The 25,191-nt window shown below is 41.4% G+C and overlaps 2 protein-coding genes across 7 annotated transcripts in view; one reads left to right on the top strand and one right to left on the bottom strand.

Annotated features, from left to right (window-relative positions):
- ITGBL1 (integrin subunit beta like 1) overlaps positions 1-7,889 on the bottom strand; it is a 142,477-nt gene extending 134,588 nt beyond the window's left edge. Inside the window, exons 1-2 of the mRNA XM_021280694.2 lie at positions 7,628-7,889; positions 6,151-6,362 (exon numbers count right to left, since the gene is read on the bottom strand). Coding sequence (XP_021136369.1) covers positions 6,151-6,362; positions 7,628-7,728 — 313 coding nt within the window. The 5' untranslated portion in view covers positions 7,729-7,889. The remainder of the gene's footprint in view (positions 1-6,150; positions 6,363-7,627) is intronic.
- A 9,995-nt stretch (positions 7,890-17,884) lies between these two features.
- NALCN (sodium leak channel, non-selective) overlaps positions 17,885-25,191 on the top strand; it is a 238,908-nt gene continuing 231,601 nt past the window's right edge. For 4 of the 6 annotated variants that reach the window (XM_065057850.1, XM_065057839.1, XM_065057844.1 and 1 more), the window contains exon 1: positions 17,885-18,061. The gene's annotated coding sequence lies outside the window, so the exon portion shown is untranslated. Of the gene's footprint in view, positions 18,062-19,789; positions 19,808-25,191 lie in introns of those variants that run through there. The other 2 variants (XM_065057860.1, XM_005513337.3) reach the window with 2 other exon arrangements.

The following is a 25,191-nucleotide window of genomic DNA, read 5'->3' as shown; positions in this document are numbered from 1 at the left end:
TGGACTCCAGCAATACAACTGCAATGCACCACAAAGTAACGCGGCCTCCCTTCACCACATACTCTAGCTAAAACATTTATAAGTTCCAGTACCACATACATACTTCAGGGCCTTTCTTTGCATGGAAGACCAGCACTGGTCCTTTTTAGGCACAAATTGCCCTTTTTCCTAGGATAGCACTAGCAGTGTGTTCCTTCCTCCTAAGAAATCTCATGGAAAATTTTTAAATCAGTGACATATTCCTTGTCCAGGCATACTACCTGTGAATACCTGCACTGAAAGGTCTATAGTACATTGGCAGAAGTGATGGATGGTTTGAAGTCCCTTATGGGACCAGCTATCAACGAAAAAGCCACCTTTAAATAAGCATAGAAAATCTTACCAAGCCAGTCAGTTTGTCTGACAAAGGCTGTCATAAGAACACTTGCTGACACCCATCCACTGCTGAAGCAGGTAGTATCATTAATACACTCTTGTGTAACATTAAGTACATCATCTCTTTTCTATCATCTGTAACTTTTTCATATTAATTATAATGAAACATAAGCATTCATCAAAGGGCTCAGTCTGTGAAAGCAGTTTTGTCATGAAGGGCATGTTTTCAAATAAATAAAAAAAAGACTTCAGCTCCTTATCAGCCTGTGAATGGCATAAAACTTCAAACTCACTTCAGAACACTCACAACGTCAAAACGTGCACCATGGTTTTCTTTTTCTCTGCCAACAGGTAAGATTGTCACCCCAGTCTAAAAAAGGGCAAACGGTGAAGGAGATGTTGCTCCCCTCTGGCTTCCACATGCCCAGCATATTCACATTTAATTTGCTCCCCTCTCCTTCCACATGCCCAGCATATTCACATTTAATTTTCAAACTAGTATGAATTTGCTACAAGTAATATCTGCACGTGAGTGCTATAGTTTGGAAGGGACAAAGGAATAAATGTGCTCAAAATGAGGGCTAGGCATTTAGCAACAAAGCATTTAATAAGATACTTTTAAAATGCCTCCCTTCTAGTAATTTTCTGCACTGTGCCTCTCTCTGAGCTGCCTCCTCGTGCCTCAGTCTCCATTGCTATAGAATCGTAGAATCATTTTGGTTGGAAAGGACCTTTAAGATCATTGAGTCCAACCATTAACCTAACACTGCCAGGTCCACCTCTAAACCATGTCTGTATGAACCTCATCACCCTTTAAACACCTCCAGGGATGTACATGCTGCATTTGTGGAACTAGAGCTATTGTGGAGTTATCAAAGGCTACTGGAGTTTACCTAGACCAGGTACAAACACCATAAAGCTGAGTATAACACTGGCTTTAGCTTGAGCTTTTTAAGTCTGCTGAGACCACATGCACTTAGCAAAGTAATAAGTATGCCATGAGGTCTACGCTATCACAATTTCACTTCTCCTAGAATCTGAGGGACCTGTTTTGAGATGAATATGTATGCTATTATCACACCTACAAACTCCGGCTCTGGGAAGAAATGTCACTTGAAGCCAAGTTCTGAAATCCAGACTAAAGCAAACAAGGTCAGAGAAGAACTGCAGCCTCCATTTTGATCAGTAGCCTCCTGCCCTATTTTTAACTTGTTTGGTTTTTTTTTTAGGAGGCTCTGTCTTCAATGAGCACATGTGCCACAGCTGAATCTTCACAAATGTAGCCTCTAAAAGAGAAGAGGCTTACACCTGTTCTCAAAATCCAGGGCTTTGAACTTCTCTTGGGATCAAACGGCAATCAATGCAGATCACAGACTGGCTTTTCTTCGCACTTTTAGCAAGAAATGGCGCTCAATGAAAAATCAGTGTGTCAGACCTCCCTTCAGTACAAATACAAAGGTTCAGTTGTTAAAGCATTTCCAGCTCAACTAAGATAGCTCTGCCTAAAAACACTATTCAGCTTTTTTGCAAAGAGCAGTCCTCAGCTCAAAATGCTCTCAAAATTCCATTCTCAATTTCCTAAGTCTCTCCAACTGATATATAGAGCTCACACAATCTCACACGGGTGCATAACTATGTATTACATCAATATTTTAATTCAGATATATCTTGTATTTCTGCATTCACTCCTTGTCAATTTAATTTTTCATGTGTGCTCTCTACATAGTATAAAGCCTTATAGAGGCGAAAATAATGGCACTGATATCGTTCTGTCCTTCACATAACTATGATAACACTTACGGCTGTGGAAACCTACAGCTAACACTGCCATTACATTGCTGAACTAGTCTTAAAATAGGAACAGCACTTACAGTAACTACAGCTTTAGAGAAAGAAACAGAAAAATCTTTCACTGGCCTGAACAGTGGCAACAAAAATTCCCCAGCAACTGCTTATGGCAGTTGTGAACCATGCAGTGCAGCTATTCAGTACATGTAGAAGGTATTTCATTTTGGAAGAAACATTTTTTATACAATCCTAATAACTATGGAAAAACAAAACCAATGAATATAGTCCTGAGCAAAGAGAAACCTTCATATGTTGCTCGCTATGCTGTCACTGAATTGTATCTGCCCCTTGATCTCATCAACCACGAGTAGTGCAATCATACTGATTCATGTCCCAGCCGGTCATTTCCATGGTCCATTATCTACGAACATCTAAAGTGTTCCTACTCCAGTTGGCCATGGAAGTCTACACTTAGTTTACTTTGCCTATGTTCATTAATCACAGGCACAGTAAAAATTATTAACTAAAAAATAACTCACTAAAATGGGTTTTCCTCTATACTGCAAAACCACAGGAAAAAAAAAAATCAAGCAGCGATGTGATAGGAATTAGTGCCGCATTCCACTTTCCTTTGCACACAATACAGACTCCACAAATGCTAAGAAAGCCTGAGGCAAAAATAAACTCTCTGAGGTCAAAACTACCATTTGCAAACAAACAGCAACCAGTGTATTTTCTGCCCCGAATGAAGCATAAATCCTTTGGGGTTTTGTTTCAGTGTTTTTGCATTTTTCCTCCTCTTAGTGCAACTCCTTGAAGACCATCAGCAAATGACAAAATAAAGATGTCACCAAAATTGCAAAGAGAATTGCAGTAATGGTACTCTATTCTTCTTTCCTCTATGTCCCGTGACATGGCAGGCAGATTAAAAGGCCACTGAGAAGGGCAATGGACTCGGTGATGTGGACTACAGCACTTTATTTCTCTTCTTTCTGTCTGACTCCGTCAGAGATCACCTATTTCTTTACCAATCTCAGCGGAATAAAAGGCAAAAAAATATTCAGAATTCCTTCCAAAGCACCTGGAAACATCATGAAAGTGAAATACAGCAGGGAAGTCCCAAGGGAGAGTAAAAAGTACAGAGACATTTGTATCTGCTCTTCTTCACTACTCATAGCTTAATCTCTTTTCCATTGCTTATACCAGGTGATCAGATAAAGCAAATCATAAATAGATGGACATTTTTTTTATCTTCAGGCCTTCCCTCTTCAGAATATGGGTGTCTAATGACTGGTGCAGAAGGTGGATCTGACCCAAAAAGCACCTTAAGGATAATGAGCTGCATATTGAGCACCTCAGTATTTTGTTTAGCTTGAGACAGGAGAGGGAAGTGGAGGGTTGTCTGAAGTGACTGGCAGGGAAACACAGTTATCTTTGGCACAAGTGACTCAAACAACTCTGCCTGTCCAACTCTGAATATGAACATCACTGGTCATCAGACATCAATCACTTGAAAAAAAGCATCCTTCTGGCAGCTTGAAAAGTAGCTTGTTTGAAAGATCATTAGTCTCAAATACCATGGCTCTCTAGAGGAATATTCATTCAGTGTCTGGAAGTTTTGTATGTGGTACCACTAAGCAGCAATTGCTGTTGTACTCATCAGGATAGACCAGCAAGGAAATAGGACAGTAGACACCAAATAAAAAATAGGTAAAAATAAATAAATAAATAGATAGATAGATAGATAGATAGATAGATAGATAGATACAAGGAGAAGAAACACTAAGAGAACTGCAGTAAGAATCTTTGGTTATTCACCCAGAGGAAATACAATTTCATCAACAAGTAAAAAAATTTCCTCAAAAATGCAAAGAAAGCGAAGTATGTCATACACAGAAAAAAGGTCAGTTGTGTAATTTTAAGAAACACCAGAAGTAGTGGTTTACTGAAGGATTGTTGTGTGGAGAGTGTGTTATTCATGCAACATAAGGACCAGTCTTCTGCCAGTTATACCAGATCTTCCTATCTTTCCTATTCTCCCATCCTCCCTTATACACATAACTTAAAGTGACTAAAACTGTGGTGGGGGGAATGAAGAGGGTAGCAAGCACAGGTTGAAAGTAGGAGTTTCACCACTGGATCCAAATCCCACTTCACAGCCCCAAAGGAGTTACCTGGGGCCACCCACCTCCAGTGCTGGGCAGCCCTGGACTCCAACAAAGTCAGCTGGACTATCAGCACCATTGTCAAAAAAAACAACCCAAACAAGTAAAACCCCTAATCCTTTCACAGCTGTTTCCCTCCCCGTGACTTTGTACTGCATTTTTTACTACTTTTTTTTTTCCAGAAGAGTGAACTTGAATTATTTAACATCTCAATGGCAACGCAGCCTCAATACTCCATCTAGAAAATGTGATGACTACAAAAAATTGTTTTTTAAAAAATATTTAATTACTTAACATTCACATCTTGGAACTGCTCCATGAAGTCCTACACAAAAGCTAAATATTCTTAGAAATCTCTTGGTTTTGTTTGTCCTGTCAGCACCCCTTTCCACCAAAGCACGAACAGAGCTTGCAGCCGCTGTTTGTGACATTAACTGAAACATAACAGTTGAGTTTGTTGCAGAATATTAAAATTGGAGGATCTTTCAGTTTCACCTTATACAATTACCCCAGCAATAATAGCAACTTTACTGAAATCACACCACCAACCAAAAATGTCACATTTGGGACAGCAAAGCACTGAACTGATCAGCAGAGTCCCAATATTCCTTACATAACCGGACTTGACATTGCTGACTACAGAGTCTATAAATTAGTTTTTCACAAAACTCTAAAGCCATACGTGCCAAATGCAAATATTTTTCTCATAATCCCATCCTTGATCTTTTCATGTTATTATTGGACTTCTTATTCTTAGCTACATTGTTGCTAAAATAAGTTGCTCTTTTTTTCCTACAAAATTTGCCAAGCCCACTGCTGGAACGCACTTGTATTATCCTCTTACTAGCAGAATTCCTGTAACATTCCCATTGACCTAATTGCAGTTTTTGGCCTGAAAAGATGACACGTTTGTGTGAAACTGGTAAAGCTGTTGAAGCAGGGATGCTAGAAATGAAGTACTCTTGTGGCCCCTTTCATCAAGCTCCAAGCTGAATCCCTTTAGGAATGCGATGGTATTTCTTCTGCCTACTTTTTTCAAAAATCCTATTCTAAGCTGCTTAAAAAAAAAAAAAGTCCAAAATCTGACCAAAATAGCACAGAAACTCAAGTAAAGACAGCTGGAAAGATGAAAGAGTGATAATGTTAAGATGCAAACCAAGCAACATGTTCCAACAACTGGCAGGGACTAAATTCTGTCTCAGAAATGTATGTTATTTCATCTGTCATTAAAGAATACAGTGTCAGTGGGGAAATCTCTGAAACCACAATACAATTACATTGTTTTAAGTCTCTATTTGGAAAGCATTATCATTACTTAGAGAAAAACATAGTTTTCTTATTTATACACCTGTTACAGCAAACATTCCTCCTCCTAGCAAGAGAGGAAAAAAAATAATGACAGGACAAAACTGATTATGCAGAGGTGGTTTAAAGCTTTGGTAGATACCATATGCCATCACTAAGCACGTAGTTCAAATGCAGCAGTATTATATGAAAAAAGCAAACAATATTGTGTCCTGTATTAGATTTACAACACCGTTTGCAAAGCCTCCAACCCAAAGCAGCTCCTGCTTTTGCCTCTGCTGCAGAAGCAGCTCAGTCTGGGAAAAGTCCCATTTTAGGGCAGAGGCAGTGGGTTTGGCATGGATGCTTTAGTTTGGTGAAATCCTTGGATGTGCCCAAGGATTTTAGACTCATGGTTTGGGAGCATATAATGTAACCGTGTCTCTACTATATCAGTGTGCTGTGTTCCCAACATGTTTCTGGTTATCATATACACTCTTAATTTTCTAAGTTTCTGTCACCGTTGCAGCTTCCTTACCTGCACAGACCTTCCCATCGTAGACCTCGCAGACCCAGTCGTGGCACTCGCAAAGCGGACCGTAGTATTTGCCGGCCTCGATCACTTGGCAGATGCAGACTCCACACTCGCACCTGCCTCTGTCACTGCACAGCTTCCCCCCCGGGACGCGGCACCTGAGCTCCGACTCAGCCTGGGACAGCCGGCACGAAGGAGAACTACCCAAACCACTCCTGTGGAGGACAGCAGAGAGAATAAGCTGCACTCAAAGCTGGAGGCCACAGCTCAGACCCCATGAGAGCTTGGTTCATGGGAAACCACCCTCCCGCCATGGCTTCAGACAGTCCCCACATATTGGTTTTAACGACAACACTTTAGTTTTGGTTGTAAACTATTACTTGCCTCAAATCACCCAATTTTCTTCTCTTTCATCAGAAATCTCATGGCTACCTGCAGCAATGTTTATATTCTTTTTTACTTACCTTGTTAGCTGCATTAGGCTCATCTTTTTCACTATGCATACCTGGTGTATATGCATATACATGTATACTTGGATCATCTATCATGAAACATTTTGATCCGAATTATTCCAAAATGTTTAGAAAAGATATATATATCTGAACTTCTAGGTAGCATACCAAAAGAAAGTCTATGGTTGTTCCAATATATGTGCCAAAGTAATCCTTCTGGTTGTCAGATATATAGGATCCATGCTTTCATTGGAAAATGAAACCAAAGTGATCACTGCTTTCCATGCAGCAGTGTAGTTTGCAGCAGTGGTTTTAGTAAAGTCAGCAGAATCTGGATGCTGGATCTGAAGATTTGCAGCTCTGTCATGCAATTGTACTGTGCACTGGAGCACACAGAAGTCAGGACTTTCAGGACATACACAGGTAAAATCTCACCTTGCCTCATCAGGAGTTGGATTGCAGGAAAAAGACAACAAAGGACTGGCCAAGCCAAAAATAGGTGATCACAATGCTAAGAAGTACAGAGGATTAAAGTTACTATTACCTGCACTTCTCAGACACTAGGTTTTGCAGGTTCTGGAGCCAAGGAGCTGCTGGCTCCTGGAGCAGGCAGGTGCTGACACTGGTGGAGGGGAAGAGCAGAGGACAGTGTGCCTTGCTGTGCCACTGCCCCAAAGAGCAGGAATACACAGGGGTTTGTGTTGAGGTGCCTGCTCCACTCAGGCAGCAGAATTTAGAGGTTTGGGTGTAAAGAGTCATCACCACCCAGCTCTTCCCCCTTCACTGCAATAAAGGTCTGTGTTTCTGGCATGAAATACCTCATTACAAATAACCCCTGCAGTGTGCACAGCACCTATTGAGGCTCACAGCGACCCAGAGCACCTTCCCTCAGAGCAACTTGCACACAGGCAGAGGAAGAGATCACAAACCTCCCCACTGCTCCCTCAGCAGCCCCAGCCTCCACACTCCTGACAACTCGTGAATCAGTCGCAATCCGCCCCTGCGGGAGGCTTCAGAGCCGCACTTACCGCAGGGCCAGGGTCCCGGCCGGTGGTGCGGGGTGACCAGCCGGCAGCCGGGTGACCAACAGCAGCAGCACCGCCAGCCCCGGCAGCCCCTGTCTGGACATGGTGCAAGCTGCGCTGTGCCACACCCGGAGCACTCCTGCAGACGGATGGACGGACGGACAGACGGCCGGACAGAGACACCAGGCGTGCGGAGACCTGTGAGCTGGACAAGCCCGGCTCCAGGGCTGCTCCCCCCGTGTCGATGGCTGGGATTAGCTGCCTGGGAGCGGGATTTGGGCAGCGCTCTGGGAGGGAGGCCGGTGCCAAACCCCAAAGTTTACAGTCTAGGCAGGGAAGTAATTAGAAACAGTTGTGCGGCCAGATGGTTTATTTTGATGTTTTAAAAGTAGCCCGTTCACAGATGTGAATGTACTGTCTCATTCTCAAAGTGCAGGCACCATAAATATTTGAGGCATGTGTATCCCCCTGTCCTTTGATGGGTGTCTGCTTGGGGATAATCCACGTAACATGGTGGGGGAAATGTGCTGCCCTGACGAGATAGGACCAGTGCCCCCCCAAGCTGCAGCATCCCTGTCTGGCTGATGGAGCTTTTCCATCCCGGTGGCTCCCCAGGGCCATGTGTCTGAGGGTGTTGTCCAGTCTCTTCTTGAACACTGTCAGGCTTGGGGCCGTGACACCTTCCTGGGGAGCCTGTTCCACCACCATCTGGGGGAAGAAACATTTCCTGATATCCGACCTAAACCTCCCCTTGCACCTTCCCTCCCCTCCTTTCCCCAAGGCAACCTGGTCGCCACAGAATAAAAAAGATATAAAGCTATTGGAGAGTGTCCAGAAGAGGGCTATGAAGTTGGTGAAGGGTTTGGAGAAGAAGCCATATGAGAAGCAGCTAAAGATACTTGCTTTTTTCAGCCTGGAGAAGAGGAGACTAAAAGGAGTCCTCATGGTGGCTACAGCTTCCTCACCAGGGGAGGAGGAGGGGCAGGCGCTGATCTGTTCTCTTTAGTGACCAATGACAGAACCTGAGGGAATGGCAGGAAGATGTGCCAGGGGAGGTTTAGGTCGGACATCAGGAAATGTTTCTTCCCCCAGATGGTGGTGGAACAGGCTCCCCAGGGAGGTGTCACGGCCCCAAGCCTGACAGTGTTCAAGAAGAGACTGGACAACACCCTCAGACACATGGTGTGAACTGTGGGGTTGTCCTGTGCAGGGACAGGAGTTGGACTTGATGATCCTTGTGGGTCCCTTCCAACTCAGGACATTCTATGATTCTATCATTCTATGCTCACAGCATTGCAGCGTGCAACACAGCTGGCTGCCAACCTACACCAGCCTGAGCAACTGCAAATTAAAAAATATTATAAGTTAGCCATTTCCTAATGCCTCATTAAAACCCCATTGGAGCAGTGGGAGATTTTGTAAATGCTTTAAAACTAAGCTAAAATGAGGGAAAGTCTCTCTAAATAAAGTGAAATTCATCAGGAATGGCCACATGGATTTCTTTATGCTATGGAAAAGTTGCAACAGTTTTTGAACCCCCTGGTTGTTCTGGGAAACTGCTGACTGCCCAACACCTCCCTGGGCTGGAAAGCTTTTAAAGAAACAAACTGCCACTACAAAACGTTTTCAGATATGGGTGTCCTAGTCTACATACACACATACGTGCATTTTTAGAGCAGGCTGCTGAAAGAAGAGACTTTCACTGGTTCCAGAGCCTACACTGGAGATTAAAGCCCTGAGCAGCTTTTTGAAAAGGAATAACTCTTGTTTTATTTTCATATTAAATATCTGGTATACCACAGATCATACTGTTCTAGAAAACATTTTAACATTTGGGGAAAAGTCCTTTGACTCTGATGGTGCTTTTCCCAAAAGTGTAATTAGTTGTCTTACATTTAACATAGTAAATTCAAGGGTACAATTCTGAGGATTCCTGCTAACATCACTGGTTCTGCTAGTGATCTTCCTGGAAAAAAAAAAAAAGCATCTGGTCTGCTGGTCTTGCAGATACCAAAAGAACCTTTAAAATCCAGCTTGGGGCCAGTAAAATCCAGCTTTTAGTTAAGTACCCCTTCAGTTGAAACAAAAAATGTCATTGAAACATGAAAAAAAAGATCAGACAAAACCTGTTCTAGAGTATTTGTAAGTATACATTCTTATTCCCTGAAGATATACAGCTTAAAATCGAACATGATTCCAAAGGACTATTAAAACATAAGACTTTCCTCTTATTTTAATATGCTATCTTGAAGTTGTGAAGTGTAAAACTTTGCTTTCTGCTTATAGTGTACTATCCTCTATATGATGCATAATTTTGCCCTAAAACATGAGCAAGTACAATAAGGATGCAAAAAACTCTAAAAGCCCCATATATAGCTGTTGTATATCATATACTAATTTTTAACAGTTTTGCAAATATGTTACAGAATTTTCTCATGCAATGTCACTGATAAAAATCCTGTATTAATAGTCATCTGTTGGCTTCAGTCTTGTGAATGTGCACAGTTGTGCAAACCTAAAGCATTTCATTTTGATGGATCTAGTGAAAAGGTAAATAAAATTGATAGACCTTTATTTCTGACAGTCCTTGAACTTTGAAGTCCGTGCTTAATGCAGCACCATGTATTCTATCTGTGTGATAGTTTTTCAAATTTATTTGTAGTGCTAAAAAAGAAAAATAAATTAAAACCCCTTAGATTCAAAAAGGGAGCACTTTTAATAACAATATGATTGTCAGAAATCGTACTGCCAAAAGCCTGGAGTCAGAGAAGAATAAATAGAAAGCTTTGCATTTTAAACAATAGTAATTCTCTTTTGGCACTAAATTTATCTTTAATCCAAAACTAAAATGTTGCCATCTGTTAATCTTCCTTGTTTGTCCCTGTGCAGACCGGTGCTGATAGGTATTCACAAGACTTTCAAGCAGCCTGCAAACTGTAAAATAACTTCAAATGTACAAGAAGAAGACATCCATCGTGATATGCTGACCTTTTCACTCTCTTATTTTTTTATTTATTTACACCTGTCAAAGTTTTAAGTAATACACAACTTTTGCCTGTGGACCTTTTAAATTTGAAGGAGGTGCAGTTATGCAGTTTGAGGATGGAGTATTTAAAATGTGCACCCAGAGCCTAAGTTCAGCCATTGTTTTCATGTGTATGTGCCTCTAATGCAATATCTTAGTGCTCCTTTACTGGATTTTAACCTTTCCTCAGATTCGTTATTAAATCATTTAAGCCTAGGATGTTTGTATGCAAACATGTACATATATATATATATGTATATATGTAGACTGTACATTCAATTTATACGGAGCCAGTCTCTTCCTAAATGAGAACCTGACATGCTGTCGTGAGGATTGCTCCCTTCCTTTCAGCCACTCCCATACATAATCTTAAGGAACTTTCTTCTCTCCTGGATAACATATATCCACACAAAGTAGAGCACTTGTGAAATGCTACTTTTCCTACATACTGGAGTTTCAGACTAAGGCTTCAGATGTGTAGCTGCTTGGTAGATGTACGCATTATATATTGTAAGGTCACCGCCTGCAGAGTAAAGGTAGAGAAGAGAAAGTCAATACAATGCTGATGAGGAGGAGCTGGAACATACTGCTTATGCTGAATAGCCCTTTGAAAAGTAGGCAACAGGTTTAAATAATATTTGTCACACAAGAAATACCATCAAGTAAAGATGTAGAATCAAGAAAATAAGTGCTACTGCACATACCTACACCTGAACTTCAGTTTAAGTGTATCGCTATGTTCTTAATAAAAGTCTGCAGGATTTGGTATGGTCAGAGATTGGAACAATCCTTTCTCATTCAATTTTATTTACCAGAAGAACCAATAGTGTAATTTCCTATGCAAACTGTTGATGGTTATTTTGTGGTTTCATAGCCATCTGAACTGCAAAGAAGTGTGATGTAACATTATATGTAAAAACCAAGCTGTGATCCCTGGGGTAGACTAGGTAATTCATAGGCAGTTATTTTGTTTGTTTGTTTCTTTTAAGGCAAACTATATCTTAACTTTTAACTTTGTCAAAATTGTTTTGATAGTAAAGTGATTTAGAATAATATTAAAACATAAGGGGCGGCGGGGGGTGAGGGGAAGGTTTTTTACTGTAAGAGTGGTCTAACACTGGAACAGAACGTCCAGAGAAGTGGAGTCTCCACGCTTGGAGATAATCAAAAGCCATCTGGACAGGGTTCTGGGCAATCAGCTCTAGGTAACCCTGCTCTGAGCAGACGTGTTGGACTAGGCAACCTCAAGAGATCCCTTCCATCCTTAAATATTCCATAATTCTATGACTCTGATGACATACTGCGCTACTGGACAACATTTGATTTGGTGTGGGGAGGCAGATGGACTCTGCCTACTCCGTTATTATAGTCTCTTAGTGGCCAGCTTAATTTTGCCATCACTTTAACAAAGCCATGAGGTTTGCAAACCACATTCCATGCTACTTTTAAGGATTTTAATTTTAACAAAACAAAGCAAAAATGCACATCCAGTGAATGGTCTAAGCTCAAAAAATAACTGGAGTCCACCAAAATTTGTCAAAGAATCCTCCTGGGTTTCCATGGAAGCCATTTTAGTAACACCGTGGATTTACATCCGTGGAAACATTGCAGAGGCATTCACTTAAATAGCAGTTTTCTAAAATTAACCAGAAGTTGAAAATCCCACATATCACACAAGTTATTACTTCTCCAGAAAATGTGGAATGATGAGAGCTGGAAACTCCCAGTCGTTCTTCATCACTTCTGCCAAGGATACACAATCACTACATGAGACAGCTGCGAAGATCTAAGACACCCAGCACTTCAACACCCATGATGGAGTTAACCAAAATCTGTTTAAATTAGACAGTTCAGAAGGGCATTCACCACTGAGAGTCATTGCTGTGCCAGCTGATGGCGGCCTTGGAAAGGAGCGAGGGGCAGAGCACACCAGAGCTGCGTGGTACAGAAAATCTTATGTTCATTTTGCTGACATGACATGGAATCTGGGACAGCTGATGGTATCACACAGGGAATAGAAATAGCTTTTGGAGTTATAGGATCAAGGTTAGAACAAGATTAAAGCTGAGCTGGCCTGAATGTAGCTGGCCTGAACAGTAGTGAATGTAAACTGCCCAAACAGTTCATAGGCCAACATTAATCGAGTTGCTACTGTGTTATACTCTAGTGTAAAACCTTAGCTTACACTTTCAGGTCCCAGACGAAACTTTAAATAGTAGGGAGGTCTTTTGTTTGTTTAATGTTTATGAGTTAATTCCCCCAAACAGCAATAATACCCTGCTTTTACAGCAGCCTGAAGGTAGCATGAGATTTCTAAGCATGAGCTTGCAAGACAGCTCAGAATGCCAGCTATAATAGTATGTTTTAAAAAACATACTACTGCATTCTTAACTTTATTTCAGAAAGTCAGTCAAGGTCTGGTGTAATCCAAGCTAACAGCATTGCTGAAGTTTTAATTATCCTACTTGATAACTGGGAATGAGGCCAAGAAAGGAAATAAATGGGCATGTCATGTTCCAACATAAATTCTCACTCTGCGGTCAAACTATGCCTTATTTCTCAAAGGGACAATGTTCCTTGCTGCTGGGAATCCTGAAAAATCTAAAATAGTGGCAAATGCAATAAATAATGTTTGTGATTTCTGTATTTATTTTGATTAGCTACCTGAATGAGTTACAATGAAAGATCATTCTCATGTTTTTGACTGAAGTGTAATTTCAAGGGATAGTAAATTAAAAAAATAGATACTGCTGACTTCTTAGAAGCAGAACTGCAGTAACTCAGGTTTAGTGCCTGAGTTGAACATATGCACACCAGATTCACCAGGCAACAGCAACTATTCTCTTATGGTTTCAATGCTCTGTCTTGCACTGGGTCCTGTTGCTTGTTATTAAAACAAAAATGAAGGAGAGACAGAAGTTAAGAAAAAGGAAGGGCAGAGGGAACACCATTATTGCCGTCTTATGAGTGCTTTTCAAAAGCAAGAGTACATGGTACTTTTCAAAAGGAAACCAAATATATATATCATTAGCTGTAGACTTAGGACACTCCTCATGGGTTGAAATTTTGAAATCCAAATTGCTTGTGAACATCAACCAACCTTTTCCTGCAGTCATTAGTCTGATGTTGCTCCATGGTCATTTCTGTTATGGTCACACGCTGCAGAGCGAGACGACCCCTCGTCCACAGCCACACAGAGCAGATAGATGGAAGAAATCCAGGCTGCTGGACTGGTTTGAACCACACGGAGCCCTGGTAAGACCAGGGTGCTGCTCGGCATGTGCAGAGCAGAACCTCAGACTACAAGGAGAACTTTGTGGTAACCACCATTAAGATGACTAAGGACTTCGGATGGCCTGGAGCTACTAAGCAACAAAGCAGGAGTAGAGCAGCTTTTGACTTGTATCCTGTGCCTAAATGATTAAATCTTCCTTTGGGTCTGAAGTTTAATTCTGAATTTCTAAATGACATTTTGTGACCTTTTTTAAAAGCTCAAGCATCGTTTCAAAATGAATATTTCATGAATTCTTTCACTCATGATGGAATATCTGAAATCTGATCAAGCAGTGAATTCCTTTCTAAGTGGTAAATCAAATTCTAACAATGGCATTTCCAATAACCTCAGCTCCTTGGGATGTTTTTATAATTTGTGTACGTTACTCCTCAGCTCCTCAACAGACATTTATGGAAAGTAAGGACAAGAGAGCTACAAATAAAGCTCAAATAAATTAAGAAATAAAAGCCCATAATTTCACTATTTTTAAATTGGCTTTACTTCCTTTCAATCACAGTAGGATAATTAAAATACATATATCGGTGTGATAATGTGTATTTATACAGACGTGAGCAAATGAGAGAGTAGCAATTAGATTTCATAAGACAGAATTGTGGGACCCCAACACAAGTTGCTTTCCCTTCTTAACTCTTGTTCTTCCTCACTGAAAATGGGGAAGATGAGGATGTTCATTACTTGCCTGTTTGGCACACTCTAAAAACACTTCACTTTAATTATCCAAATTCTGCAACAAAACATGCAAAACTAAGTAACTGTTTTGCCTTCCCTGTTTTTCTCCAGGACTTACTGAGTAAGCCAGTCTAGGAAACTTTGCTTTGTCAATTGCCTTTTATATAGGAAGATCTGACTGTGTTTGCAGATCATGTTACAGAAACTGCAGTGACAGGTAAGGCTGAAAATTCTCCCCTTGAATGCTCAATATCAGCCAAATTTTCCAAAATTTCCATTTAAATCCCCATGGCCAGTTTCCACCATGTGTTGAAGTTTGAAGATGGAATAAGGAAATTCCTTTATCTGTTTTAGACTTATAGATGAGAGGTAAATCTTTACTGAGACATATCTTTCCTTTTGACTTATATCATATGACCATGAAGTAGCATCTTGAGATTAACTCCCAAATTCAGTCCTGATCTAATGTGTTTACAGCTTGCTCTTTAGGTCAGTGGGAATTCTATATCACAATGAAAACAAACTTCAGCCCTAAATATTAAGCATCAGCATGGACTTTAAATGAATCATAGACTCTTTTTCAAAATTATATCAGCAATTTCGTAAATATTTAACTTTTCCATTTTATCATCACATACCTGATACATGCTGCTTAAGTTTTAAAATGTTCATAATTGCTTTTCCCATGACAGACATGAAAGTAAATTTGTGGTGCAATAGCAAGGCAAGAAAGGGCTTTTTCTTGCAAACAGCAGATCTTCACTGTCTGTACAATTATTTAAATGAAAGGCACTACTATTTTTCTTTTGCACATGTGCAGGTACATCAGGGCATCAAGGACTAAATTCTTCCAGTATTAGCATCATCTGACGCAAGTGGTGCTCATGGACAGGCTGTCCAAGAGAATCCAACCTTCTGCTAAAAGTGTGGGTTCCCCCTGAGTAGCCTGCAGTTCACAGAGGCTCAGTATGGGCAGCTAGGGCAAAACTTAACAATGTGTTACCAAATATGATAGCAGGTAAAAGTAGAAGCTTGAAACACATATGAAAATATTAATTCTGTAATACAAACCACATGTAAGGAAATTAATCCCCTTTTATTTGACGCTCATTAAATGGTATTTAAAACACTGCATTGAATTTTGAGCCCCTCTCCAGAACATAAAAGACATGAATATGTGAGTTCAGTGGCAGGCCAATGTGGTGGCTGAGGCTGAAGGATGTGCTCCGTCAGGAGAGGCTGCAGGAGCTGGGCTTGCTGAGCCTGGAGAAGGGATGGCGTTGGGGGCACCTAAGAGTGGACTGCCAGGGTCTGCGAGGAAGCTGTTAAGAGGACAGAGCTGGGCTCTTCCCAGCACGGCAGGAGAATGAGAGACAGTGGATGAGAGAGGGTCCAGCTGTGTGTCAGGAATAAAACCTTCACCATGAGGACAGTCAAGCACTTGCACAGGTTGCCCAGGAAGGCTCTGCAGTCTCTGTCTTGGAAGGTTTTCAAGACCCAACTGGATAAAGCTCTGAGTAAGCTGGTGTGATCCCATAGCTGAGCCTGGATTTGGCAGATCGGTCAGACCAGATGGCCACCCGAACTTCCTTCCAACCTGAACTGTTCTACCAAGAATTATTTTTCCTAGGCCAGTATATCCATAGAAAAACTGTTGCACAAAGTCACATCTGATGACAAATGCTGATTTCTTTAGCTTCGATATAACTGCAACGTGTCACTGTTTGCAACTGGTAGTTTTCATTTCAGAGATGCTATCACCAACAGCATAATACCAATACCAATAACACCAAGTAATCAATTATAACTGGGGAGGAAAAAGACAAAATGTGAAGAGTATTATTTGTAAGCATATTTATTCTGAAATTGATTTGGTTTCCCATTTGTTTGTTTGTTTGTCTGTTTTTCATGAGATATCAGCTGGCTGTTTGCTATCAAAGACGCTAGTCCTGCAAACACTGAAATTAGGTGCTTAGATTTACTGGAATTGCTAATGCTGGTAATGCTCATACATAAGTGCTGGCAGGACCACATCCATAATCCTGAGGCCAGCTCCCTAACTGGCTTATTATTTTCTGTCGTAAGCATCAAATAGATATAATCTCAAGGAACCTAATGCAATTTATGCCATACACTTTCCTTCTGCTTTCTGGGGTATTTTGCCGAGGGTTTTGGTTTTTTAAATCCTATTCCATGTCTTTAATGCTATCCTAGCACCAACTGCTCTTGCAGGATTACATATTTTAATTTTGCTAATTTTACAAGCTCCAGAAGGCTATGGGCTCACATTACTTCACATCAAACAGTTTCATTTAAATACAAATTATGATTTACAGAAATGTACCCTTTTGCCCAAGAAAATAAGTATACTGATTTCCACATGGCAACTTCATTTATAGAAACGGTTTTCCATCTATTTATTTATCTATCCATATATTTATCTTATCTCTTTGCAACAGGTGATGCTATTTGATGGATTTATTTCACCGTGGAGCTCAACGCTGAGCCTTTATGTGGCTCTTCAGCAATGTGAAAATAAACTGGACTGCCCAGCGGGTGCTACCAGTGAAGTAAATGCTCTACCTCTACAGTGGCAAAGAAGAACACGAGTGCTGAAAAAGCTCTGAGATGCACAAATGCGATTTCTTACTAAAATAAGGTAACTATGGTAGTATTTGAAGACCATCATAAAAAAACAAACAGAAAACAAACAAAAACAAACAAACAAACAAAACAAAACAAACAAAAAAAACAAACCACAAAACAAACAAAACCAAACACCAACCAACCAACCAAAAAAAAACCCATCACCAACAAAAACAATTAAAAAAGAAACACAAAAAAATAACAACAAAAAAATAAACTCCCACCCAAAGCAAAAACGTCCCAAATTACTGCAAAAAGACCGTTTTAAACGACACGGCTGTTCCAAGCAGCACTTTCTTCACGGCCAGTGCCTGCTCGGCCTCGGAAGGGGTAACACTTGTATTCTCCTGCCCATTTTGCTCACAATTTGCGTGTTTTGGGGCCCAGCGAAAATATTTCCATGTCGCTGTGGGAGTGTTTGGCGTGACGGGACCGCCACCCCCGTGGGCTCACCCCCTGCCTCCCGAGCCGCTAAACCATATTTCTTCTTAACCGGGAGGCTTTATCAACTCGAGGGTGGTGGTTACTTCAATTTTTGTTTAACCTGCGTGGAGCGGCCGGTGCCGTTTCCCCCTCACCTGCTCTCTCCCCGGCCCGCAGCCGCCCCGCCCGGTGTCCCCCCCCCCGCGGCAGCCGTTGCCGAGAGACCGAGGGCGGCCGCCGCTGCCGGGCGGGCCCCGCCGCCCCGATCCGCCGCGGGGAGGACGGCGTCCGAGGCGGGCACACAACCCTAACACCTCAGACACCCGCGGGGGGCCGCGAACGGCCCCTCCCGACCGCGCCATGAAGGGAGATGCTGGCGGTAGGTCGGAAGCGGCGGGCGCGCCTTGCTGCGCGGCGCTCGGCTCGGTTACACCGTGGGCCCCGGCTCCTCCCCGGCCCCTCGATCGCCGGCGGCCGGCGTGGCTCTCTCCCCGGGGAACCCCGGGGTGACGGGCGCGGCGAGAGACCTGGCCGCCTCCGGGGGGCGGGAAGCAGGGGCTGTAGCGGCCTGCTCATCGCGCACCGCAGCCTTCCCTCCCCGGCGGTCAAGGGGGTGCTGCTGCCGGGCCCGGCGGGGGCAGGCGGGCGGCGGGGGGCGAGCTTCCCGCTCCCTGCGGTACCGGCCTGCCCCGGCCTTCCCCTCCGCCACATCCCTCAGCGGCGGATGCGTGTACCTGGGAAGGGCAGGGCCGTGGGGTGAACAGGCCTCTTCATTTATCATAGGCCGGGGGTGCAGTAATTTAACGGGGTGGTTGTGGATGGGGTGAGCTGTGTGGAGCTGCTGCCCCGAGCGGGGGTTTGCCTGGCTGGTGGCCACGGGGTTTGGGGTGGTTGAAGGAAGAAATGTACCAAGGCCCGAGGTCAGTCTCTAACAAGCAGCATCAGTGGTCTCAACACTGTTCACTGAGTGGAGGGAGAGGTGCTTAACAATTTGTTGTTGTTGACATCTTAACACTCCTGGTAATGTCAGAGACACGTTTCTAGGAAGGATGGAGGTTTCTGGTGGCCTTTGCATGGAGATGCAGCTTTTAATTAACCTGTGATGTGATCTCAGTTACCTGTTGTTGCATTCTGAGTCACTCATAAGGGAAATATTTGCAGTGAGAAAATACTAAATAAATACTATTTGGGTCTTTTGTTTTTGTCTTAAGCACTTTCAATTTCCTGTTCCACTTAATTGTCCCTCTCTTCATTTCCTTGCACAGCAGCCGCATCCCACCTGCCCTCTGACCAACAGAGAAATAATACTTATGAACAATGAACTAAGTTTAGCTGCATAAATCGCAAAATACGTCAGTGGAGGGAGAAAAAAATTATTTGATTTGATCCCTCTGGCTGCCAGAAGGTTCTAGTTCTCTGCAAGTTCATGCATATATGCCTTTGGGGACTTTTAGGAACAGTTGGGGGGAAATTTTGTTTAACCATTTGGGCTTAGTACTGTGTTTTAAAATGAAATTTTAACAATCAGCATGTCATTTATGTTTCAGAAATGTTGAGCCATAGCCTTTTTGTTTGGCACATCTGTTTTATTTTAATCTGAAGTTTGGTCCATCACAGTTCATTCCCATTTAAGCTATACCTCCTGGAAAGACAAGTTATTCAGTTTTTACTTACTTCCAGCTTCTGGACATTGCTGGCACCATGAATACTATGTAGACCTGTGTGGCACTGATCAAAACCCAGGTCTTGAATTACAGCAGTTTCAGGTCTGAAACCCTCTCCACAGGAGATGAGTAGTATCAAGCTGTGTTGTAGGGAGTAATGGGCTACTGGACCAAGCTCTAGAAGAGATAGGGAGTTTTGGATTTTTATGGATAAGAATGTCGTCTTAAGGTATGAGTATCTCATGATGAGATAGAACTGTTAATGGCTTCTGGGAATTTGAGTTCCCCCCTGAGGGATTTAGGAATTCAGGCAGTTGAAAACAATATTTTTGATGTGTTTATGAGTAAAACAGAGGTGTTGCATTCACAAATTATTTTTACTGTGTTACTGACAGAATACTTCCATGGTTGGAAAAGGACTTGGATGTCCCGTAGATTTTGAACATGAAATCTTTCTGGAGGTAAAGAGCAAAGTCAGCCTGATATAGGCATTATGAGTAGAATCATGTTTTATTTCCCTTTCAGCCTCTTCCTCTTCTCTCTTCTTTACCTCCATAGCCTCTTTTATTTCATTTGAAGTTTCCTGTATCTGTTAAGTCCTACTAAATGTCTTGCTGTGGGAGATACCACTCCTAGACTGTGGTTGCAAACTGTCTTAGTTCTACTAGGTAATTTCTTTTTCCTTTATTTTATGTGATATTTTATTTTTGTCTCATCTCTTTGTTATTCCCCCTGCCTGCCCCCTCCCCCCCTCCCGCCCCACATCACGAGGGTGCAAGTGGAACAAGATGCACAAAGAAATTGTACAGTCTCCATCACTGGAGGTTTTCAAGACCAGACTGGAGAAACTGGAGTAAACCACAGTAGCCAGGTCTGACACCAGAGTTGACCCTGCTTAAGAGGACATTGGACCAGAGACCTCCTGAGGTCCTTCCAAACCGAGTTAACTTACAATTCTATGATCTCAGTTTTGCATTTAATTTTTCTGCCAAAGTAGAGCCTTCGAGCCTGGTCTTTTCTTCCTGAACTGTTACAATCATTGTATTTATGAAGATGGTGGTATAGTAGCAAAGGTTGTGACTGCAACTTCTAGGAACTGCCCTGCAGCAAAGAGAATGTGTATCACATGTCAATGTGTTTGTTTTCCAGGAAAGATAAAAGGATTAGAGGGAAGAGTCCTAATTTTGTTTTCAGGATTTCAAGTTTAAAATATGAAGGTGTTAACTGTTTCACTGGTGATTCCTTAAATGATGGAAAGTGAAGAATTTGGAAAGGGAAGATGATCTAGAATGTTCAAATTTCTTAAATAATTATTTTAGCCAAAATTGTAGCAATGCTAAGATAATATAACCACTGTTTATTTTAATTTTTAATGTATTTCCATTTAAATTATGAAAGGATGTGTATACAAGGATCTAGACACACCAACATGTAATTAGTGGTACAACAAAATCCCAGCAACGTTAAAATAATCACTTAAGCAGGCACACTGCCAACCATCTGCCTACAGAGAAGCTCCTTTCCACCCCTGCATCATTCTGGGAAGGGTGCCCCCAACCGTTTCTTTAAAACCTTGAAGAATAGATCTGCAGGATTCACAGCAGGTTACTGAATGTGTGGTATTTTAGAGAGAGGACAGGTTGCCTCATGAATCCTCTCAAAGAATAACCTGCTGCTACCTGCCCCCTCGCTTTCACAAAGGGCTACAACACAATTTCTACCTGGAGATGAGTAGAATGCAAAAGCAAATCCCAGAACACTGCTCTCATATTTTTTCCAACATGATTCTTACGAAGCACATTGCTGCCTATCTTTGGCGACTATGGGCTCTTAAGGAATTTCATACAGACTACATCGCGGTAGACTCATCTTAGGGCAGCAAGTGGTGGGTAGGTGGCCCGCAGTAGAAGTGAACTTTTGAAGTAATCTAACTGTTAAACCATTCTGGGTATCCATAAAGGGAATATATTACCAGCAGTATATTCTCTACATATAATCATCATGCATTCAGTGGCCATCATTAAATTTTAGCATTGTATCACCCATTCTGACAAGAGTGATGTCTAAGGGTACATTTAAATTGTAGGGCTTGGAGAGCTGCCCTGCTCTCCAGTCGTGCTAACAGCCAACGCGTTGGAGGGAGACTGAAGATGCTCACTACTCTGGGGCTTTGGTTTCCACTGAAACAAAAAGCTCATTACTTGTGCAAGAAAATAGCTGCTTCATGCTCAGATGTGTCCCTCCTTTCAGGATACTTGGGAAGCTGGAACTGTGAAATGTGAGACTGTACCTGCTTTTTACTGGAGAAGTAGCTTTTGAGTACCCTGATCTCTACTTCATATGAAAAAGAAGGGGATACGGTAGAATGTGCCATGGTGTGGTCTAACAGCACCATTTGAAAATTCATCTTGTTTTTTTTCTTTTACTCAATGCAATTTCTTAATTCAAAAATGTCGAAAAGCAAACCAATTTTGTTTCAAATTGTGAAGTTAATTCTCTGGCTGTATCACAGAACCATGTGTATGCATAGGTTCTTCAAAATTGTGTCTTCCAGGTGTTGGAAGGCTACTAGTAAAAAGGACTCATGATATGACCTTGTGTGGTAACAGCAGTGGGCTGTTTATCTGTCTTACATGAGATCTGCTTTTGTATGTGATGTTATGTTTGATTCTGTCTGCTGAGTAGGTCTGAATTATTTTGGCTCTGGTAGGTCTGGGAGGAAGAACTTCTGTTTAAGAAGCAAATATTGGGTGAGCGTTGTCCTTACCAGATGATAAGACATCGGAGACTTGTTGGGAACAAAGAGCCAAAGTCTGGACACACCTGTCTGTTCTCAGAATAGATGTTCTTACATTGGTAGCCTTAAGCAATTGTTAAACCTTCATCAGTCCATGAACCCTAGTCTGGCAGTTTTGGTCTGGCGTCCTGTTAGTAAGTACAAGATGTCACAAACTGTTTTTTCCTACTTGTATCCAAATTATTTGAAAATGTGAATGTGATTTTTAGGATATTTCCTTCAGTATACCTTCTTTGTGAAGAATCCTGCTTGATTGTAACAATACCGAAGTTTGGTCCGCCTTTAGCAGCACGCTGTGTTCAAACTAATGATGAGATCTTTAAGAACATTTTATCAGATGCAGTAAGAATAGCACACAGACAGAAAAAATACTGAAACAAGTTTTTCCTTGAGACTAGTTATGAGTTAATAACATCCACAGTGGCATGTGTCATGTGATTGTATCCATTGGAGTTCTGTCTTTATGAGTGTTTGCCACTTGGTGTGTCCCAGCTCTGGAAATAGTTGGAAGGCACGTTGGTGTTTTCAGAGAAGAGAGAATTGGTGTTAAAGGGAGTGCTTATAGGTGGCCACTCCTGGGAGGACCTTCAGGCAGTGCTCACATGATCTCAGGTGACAAAGTCAATAGACAGTGAGGAAGGAATATGTTGGAAGCCAGACATTGCTGATTCCAAGGATTTGTATGACTTTTAAACTCTCTTCGTAAGTCATGTGTAGGAAAATCTGCTTTATTTTCCCTTTTTTTTTTCCTGTGAAGTCATTTTTCAACTGTCTTATTTGTCTACCAGAGCATTTATAAACACATTTTCCTGACTTTTGACAGAGATTTCTTGAGCAGATTATGCTGTATACAGTGAGCCAGCTTTGTAAACGAGACACAGTTTTCTCAGCTTTTGATGTTGTGTAGGATCATCTACTTTCTAAAATTTGTCATTTGATTTTTGTAGGAAGTGCAAACTTCCATCAGCAGGAGTGTCTTGTCGTTAGTGTGGATATCACAAACTGGGATTAGACCTTCTTCAGACTTTGTTTCCCAAGTGCATAGTGGGTCTTAAGTTCACCACTATTGTAAAAGTATAATTTCATTTCAGCAGAACCTGCAAATTTAGTGATTGGTAGTGGTTTAGACAGTGTAGTGGTTGCTTAACATACCTGCAAATTCAGGGAGAGAAAAGGGGAGGGAAAAGTGAATTTGAAGGAGCTCTGTGTGTGGGTGATCTATTTTGTTTTCTTCCTTTAATTGTCTTTACTTCTAAAAACAGAGGAAAGATTTAAAAGCAAATACACTACATTCCTCCCTGAGAAGGCTGACACCTGCACTGTGGATTTCCATTTCTACTGTAAAGAAAACACTCCAAAGAAATATGAGGTGGATGTACCCCCAAAACTCTGTGCTGTTTTCCTGTCTCAAAACTTATCTTTGCCCTGCACACAATATTTCTTAAAAGCTCTGGAACTACAAATATATCCTAGAGAATGTATTAAGCCTTTCATGTTAATAACAGGTTGTGATCAAAGAAAGACTTAATGATGTGTGTTGGAATCAATGTGGGAACTGCAGGGGTGCATTTGTGGTGGGGCGTAGGGAGGGCTCCAGCCTCCCCATTAGCACAGCTTGATGTCACATGCTGGAAGGAAGGAGTTGGTGCACAGCTCCCTCCCTGTTCTTCATCTTTCAGCTCCCTCCCTCCTCTTCATCTTTCAGCTGATTCCCCATTGCAGAAATGGGTGCAAAAGGGATTGCAGTGCAAGAGTTAACATTCTTTACACATGCAACCGAGTCCTGAGGCTGCGCCGGGCTTTGTGTTGCTGTACAGTGACAGACACGTGTAAGAGCCTGTGTGGTCCCTGGAAGTAGTGAGTACAACAGGAAAAATTGCATTAAAGCTTGAGAGCAACTGTGCTATACTTGGAATAATCTTGCTAAAAACCATTAATAATCTTGCTAAAAACCATTTCCAGAAGATTCCTGGCTTGTGGACTTTATTCTGCATTTTTTGTGGGCATTTCTGCTCATTTCAAGTAGAGAAGTAAGCAAGCTGGTTCTTATAATCCATAAATGTTTCCTCCCTTCCATTTGATTTATTTACATGGTGATTTGTTTATTCAAGGCCACCTCTTAAAAATAAGAGTTCTAATATCTTTAGTCATAACATTTAAGCATGTGAACTGAATCCGTTATGGAGATCGATGTTCATTATATTTTCTGTGCGCAGATCAATTTAAAAAACAAACAAATGAAACACTGGGTAAAAGTGTAAATGGGAATTTCGTTAGGAGGATATGGCTGATCTTCCTACACATCAGATCTATAAATAAGCAATACTGATAAAAGCATAAAAAACAACAGATCCTCTCTAACAACCAGTTGATAATTATCTACTTTCTTTCTCAAATTGATATAACTTGTTATTTAGAGTGTCATTTATTAAAAAAAAAAATCAGTAGTGGCTTGTCAGTGTTTCATATCATGAGCCTTTTCTCACAATTATTGATTGTACTTATTGATCCTTTATTTATTGGTATATATTTTCTTAAGAGTTTACTAGAAGTGCTATACCCATTACCAGAAATGGTAAACATAAAATTATTTTGTTAATTCACTGATTAGCTTTTGAGTAAGAGTTTCCAAAGGAACATATTTGCATGAAACATATTAGAAAGTGTGTTTATTTTTTTCCTAAGGTCTTGAGAAGTGCAACTCCCAAGACATTGCAGAAAACTTCTTATCACTGTGTTAAATGTAGCCATTTTAAGCCTTCATGACCTGAAAAAGTACACCAACATCTCTGAGGCTTCAAGCATTTCTAGTTACGCTTTGGTCCAAGTAGAGAAAGTAGGTCAGTACATTAGGCTTAGAAGTACATAGGAGAAAGCAGGAAAAATTGCTAAAGAAGAAAAAGTAGTGAATTCAGTTATGAGAAAGAAGTCAGAGCATGAAGCTTGAGCATGAGGATTAAGAGAACATACAACTTGTATGGCTATTATTTCAGTCTCAATTTGTTAGAAAATGGCAATTTATAATGTTCATTTTACAATATTTGCATA

The sequence above is a fragment of the Columba livia genome, chromosome 1 (genome assembly GCF_036013475.1).
Source record: "Columba livia isolate bColLiv1 breed racing homer chromosome 1, bColLiv1.pat.W.v2, whole genome shotgun sequence".
Taxonomy (NCBI): domain Eukaryota; kingdom Metazoa; phylum Chordata; class Aves; order Columbiformes; family Columbidae; genus Columba; species Columba livia.
The sequence above is the reverse complement of the archived record's forward strand: the minus strand, read 5'-3'. Positions and strand labels throughout refer to the sequence as shown.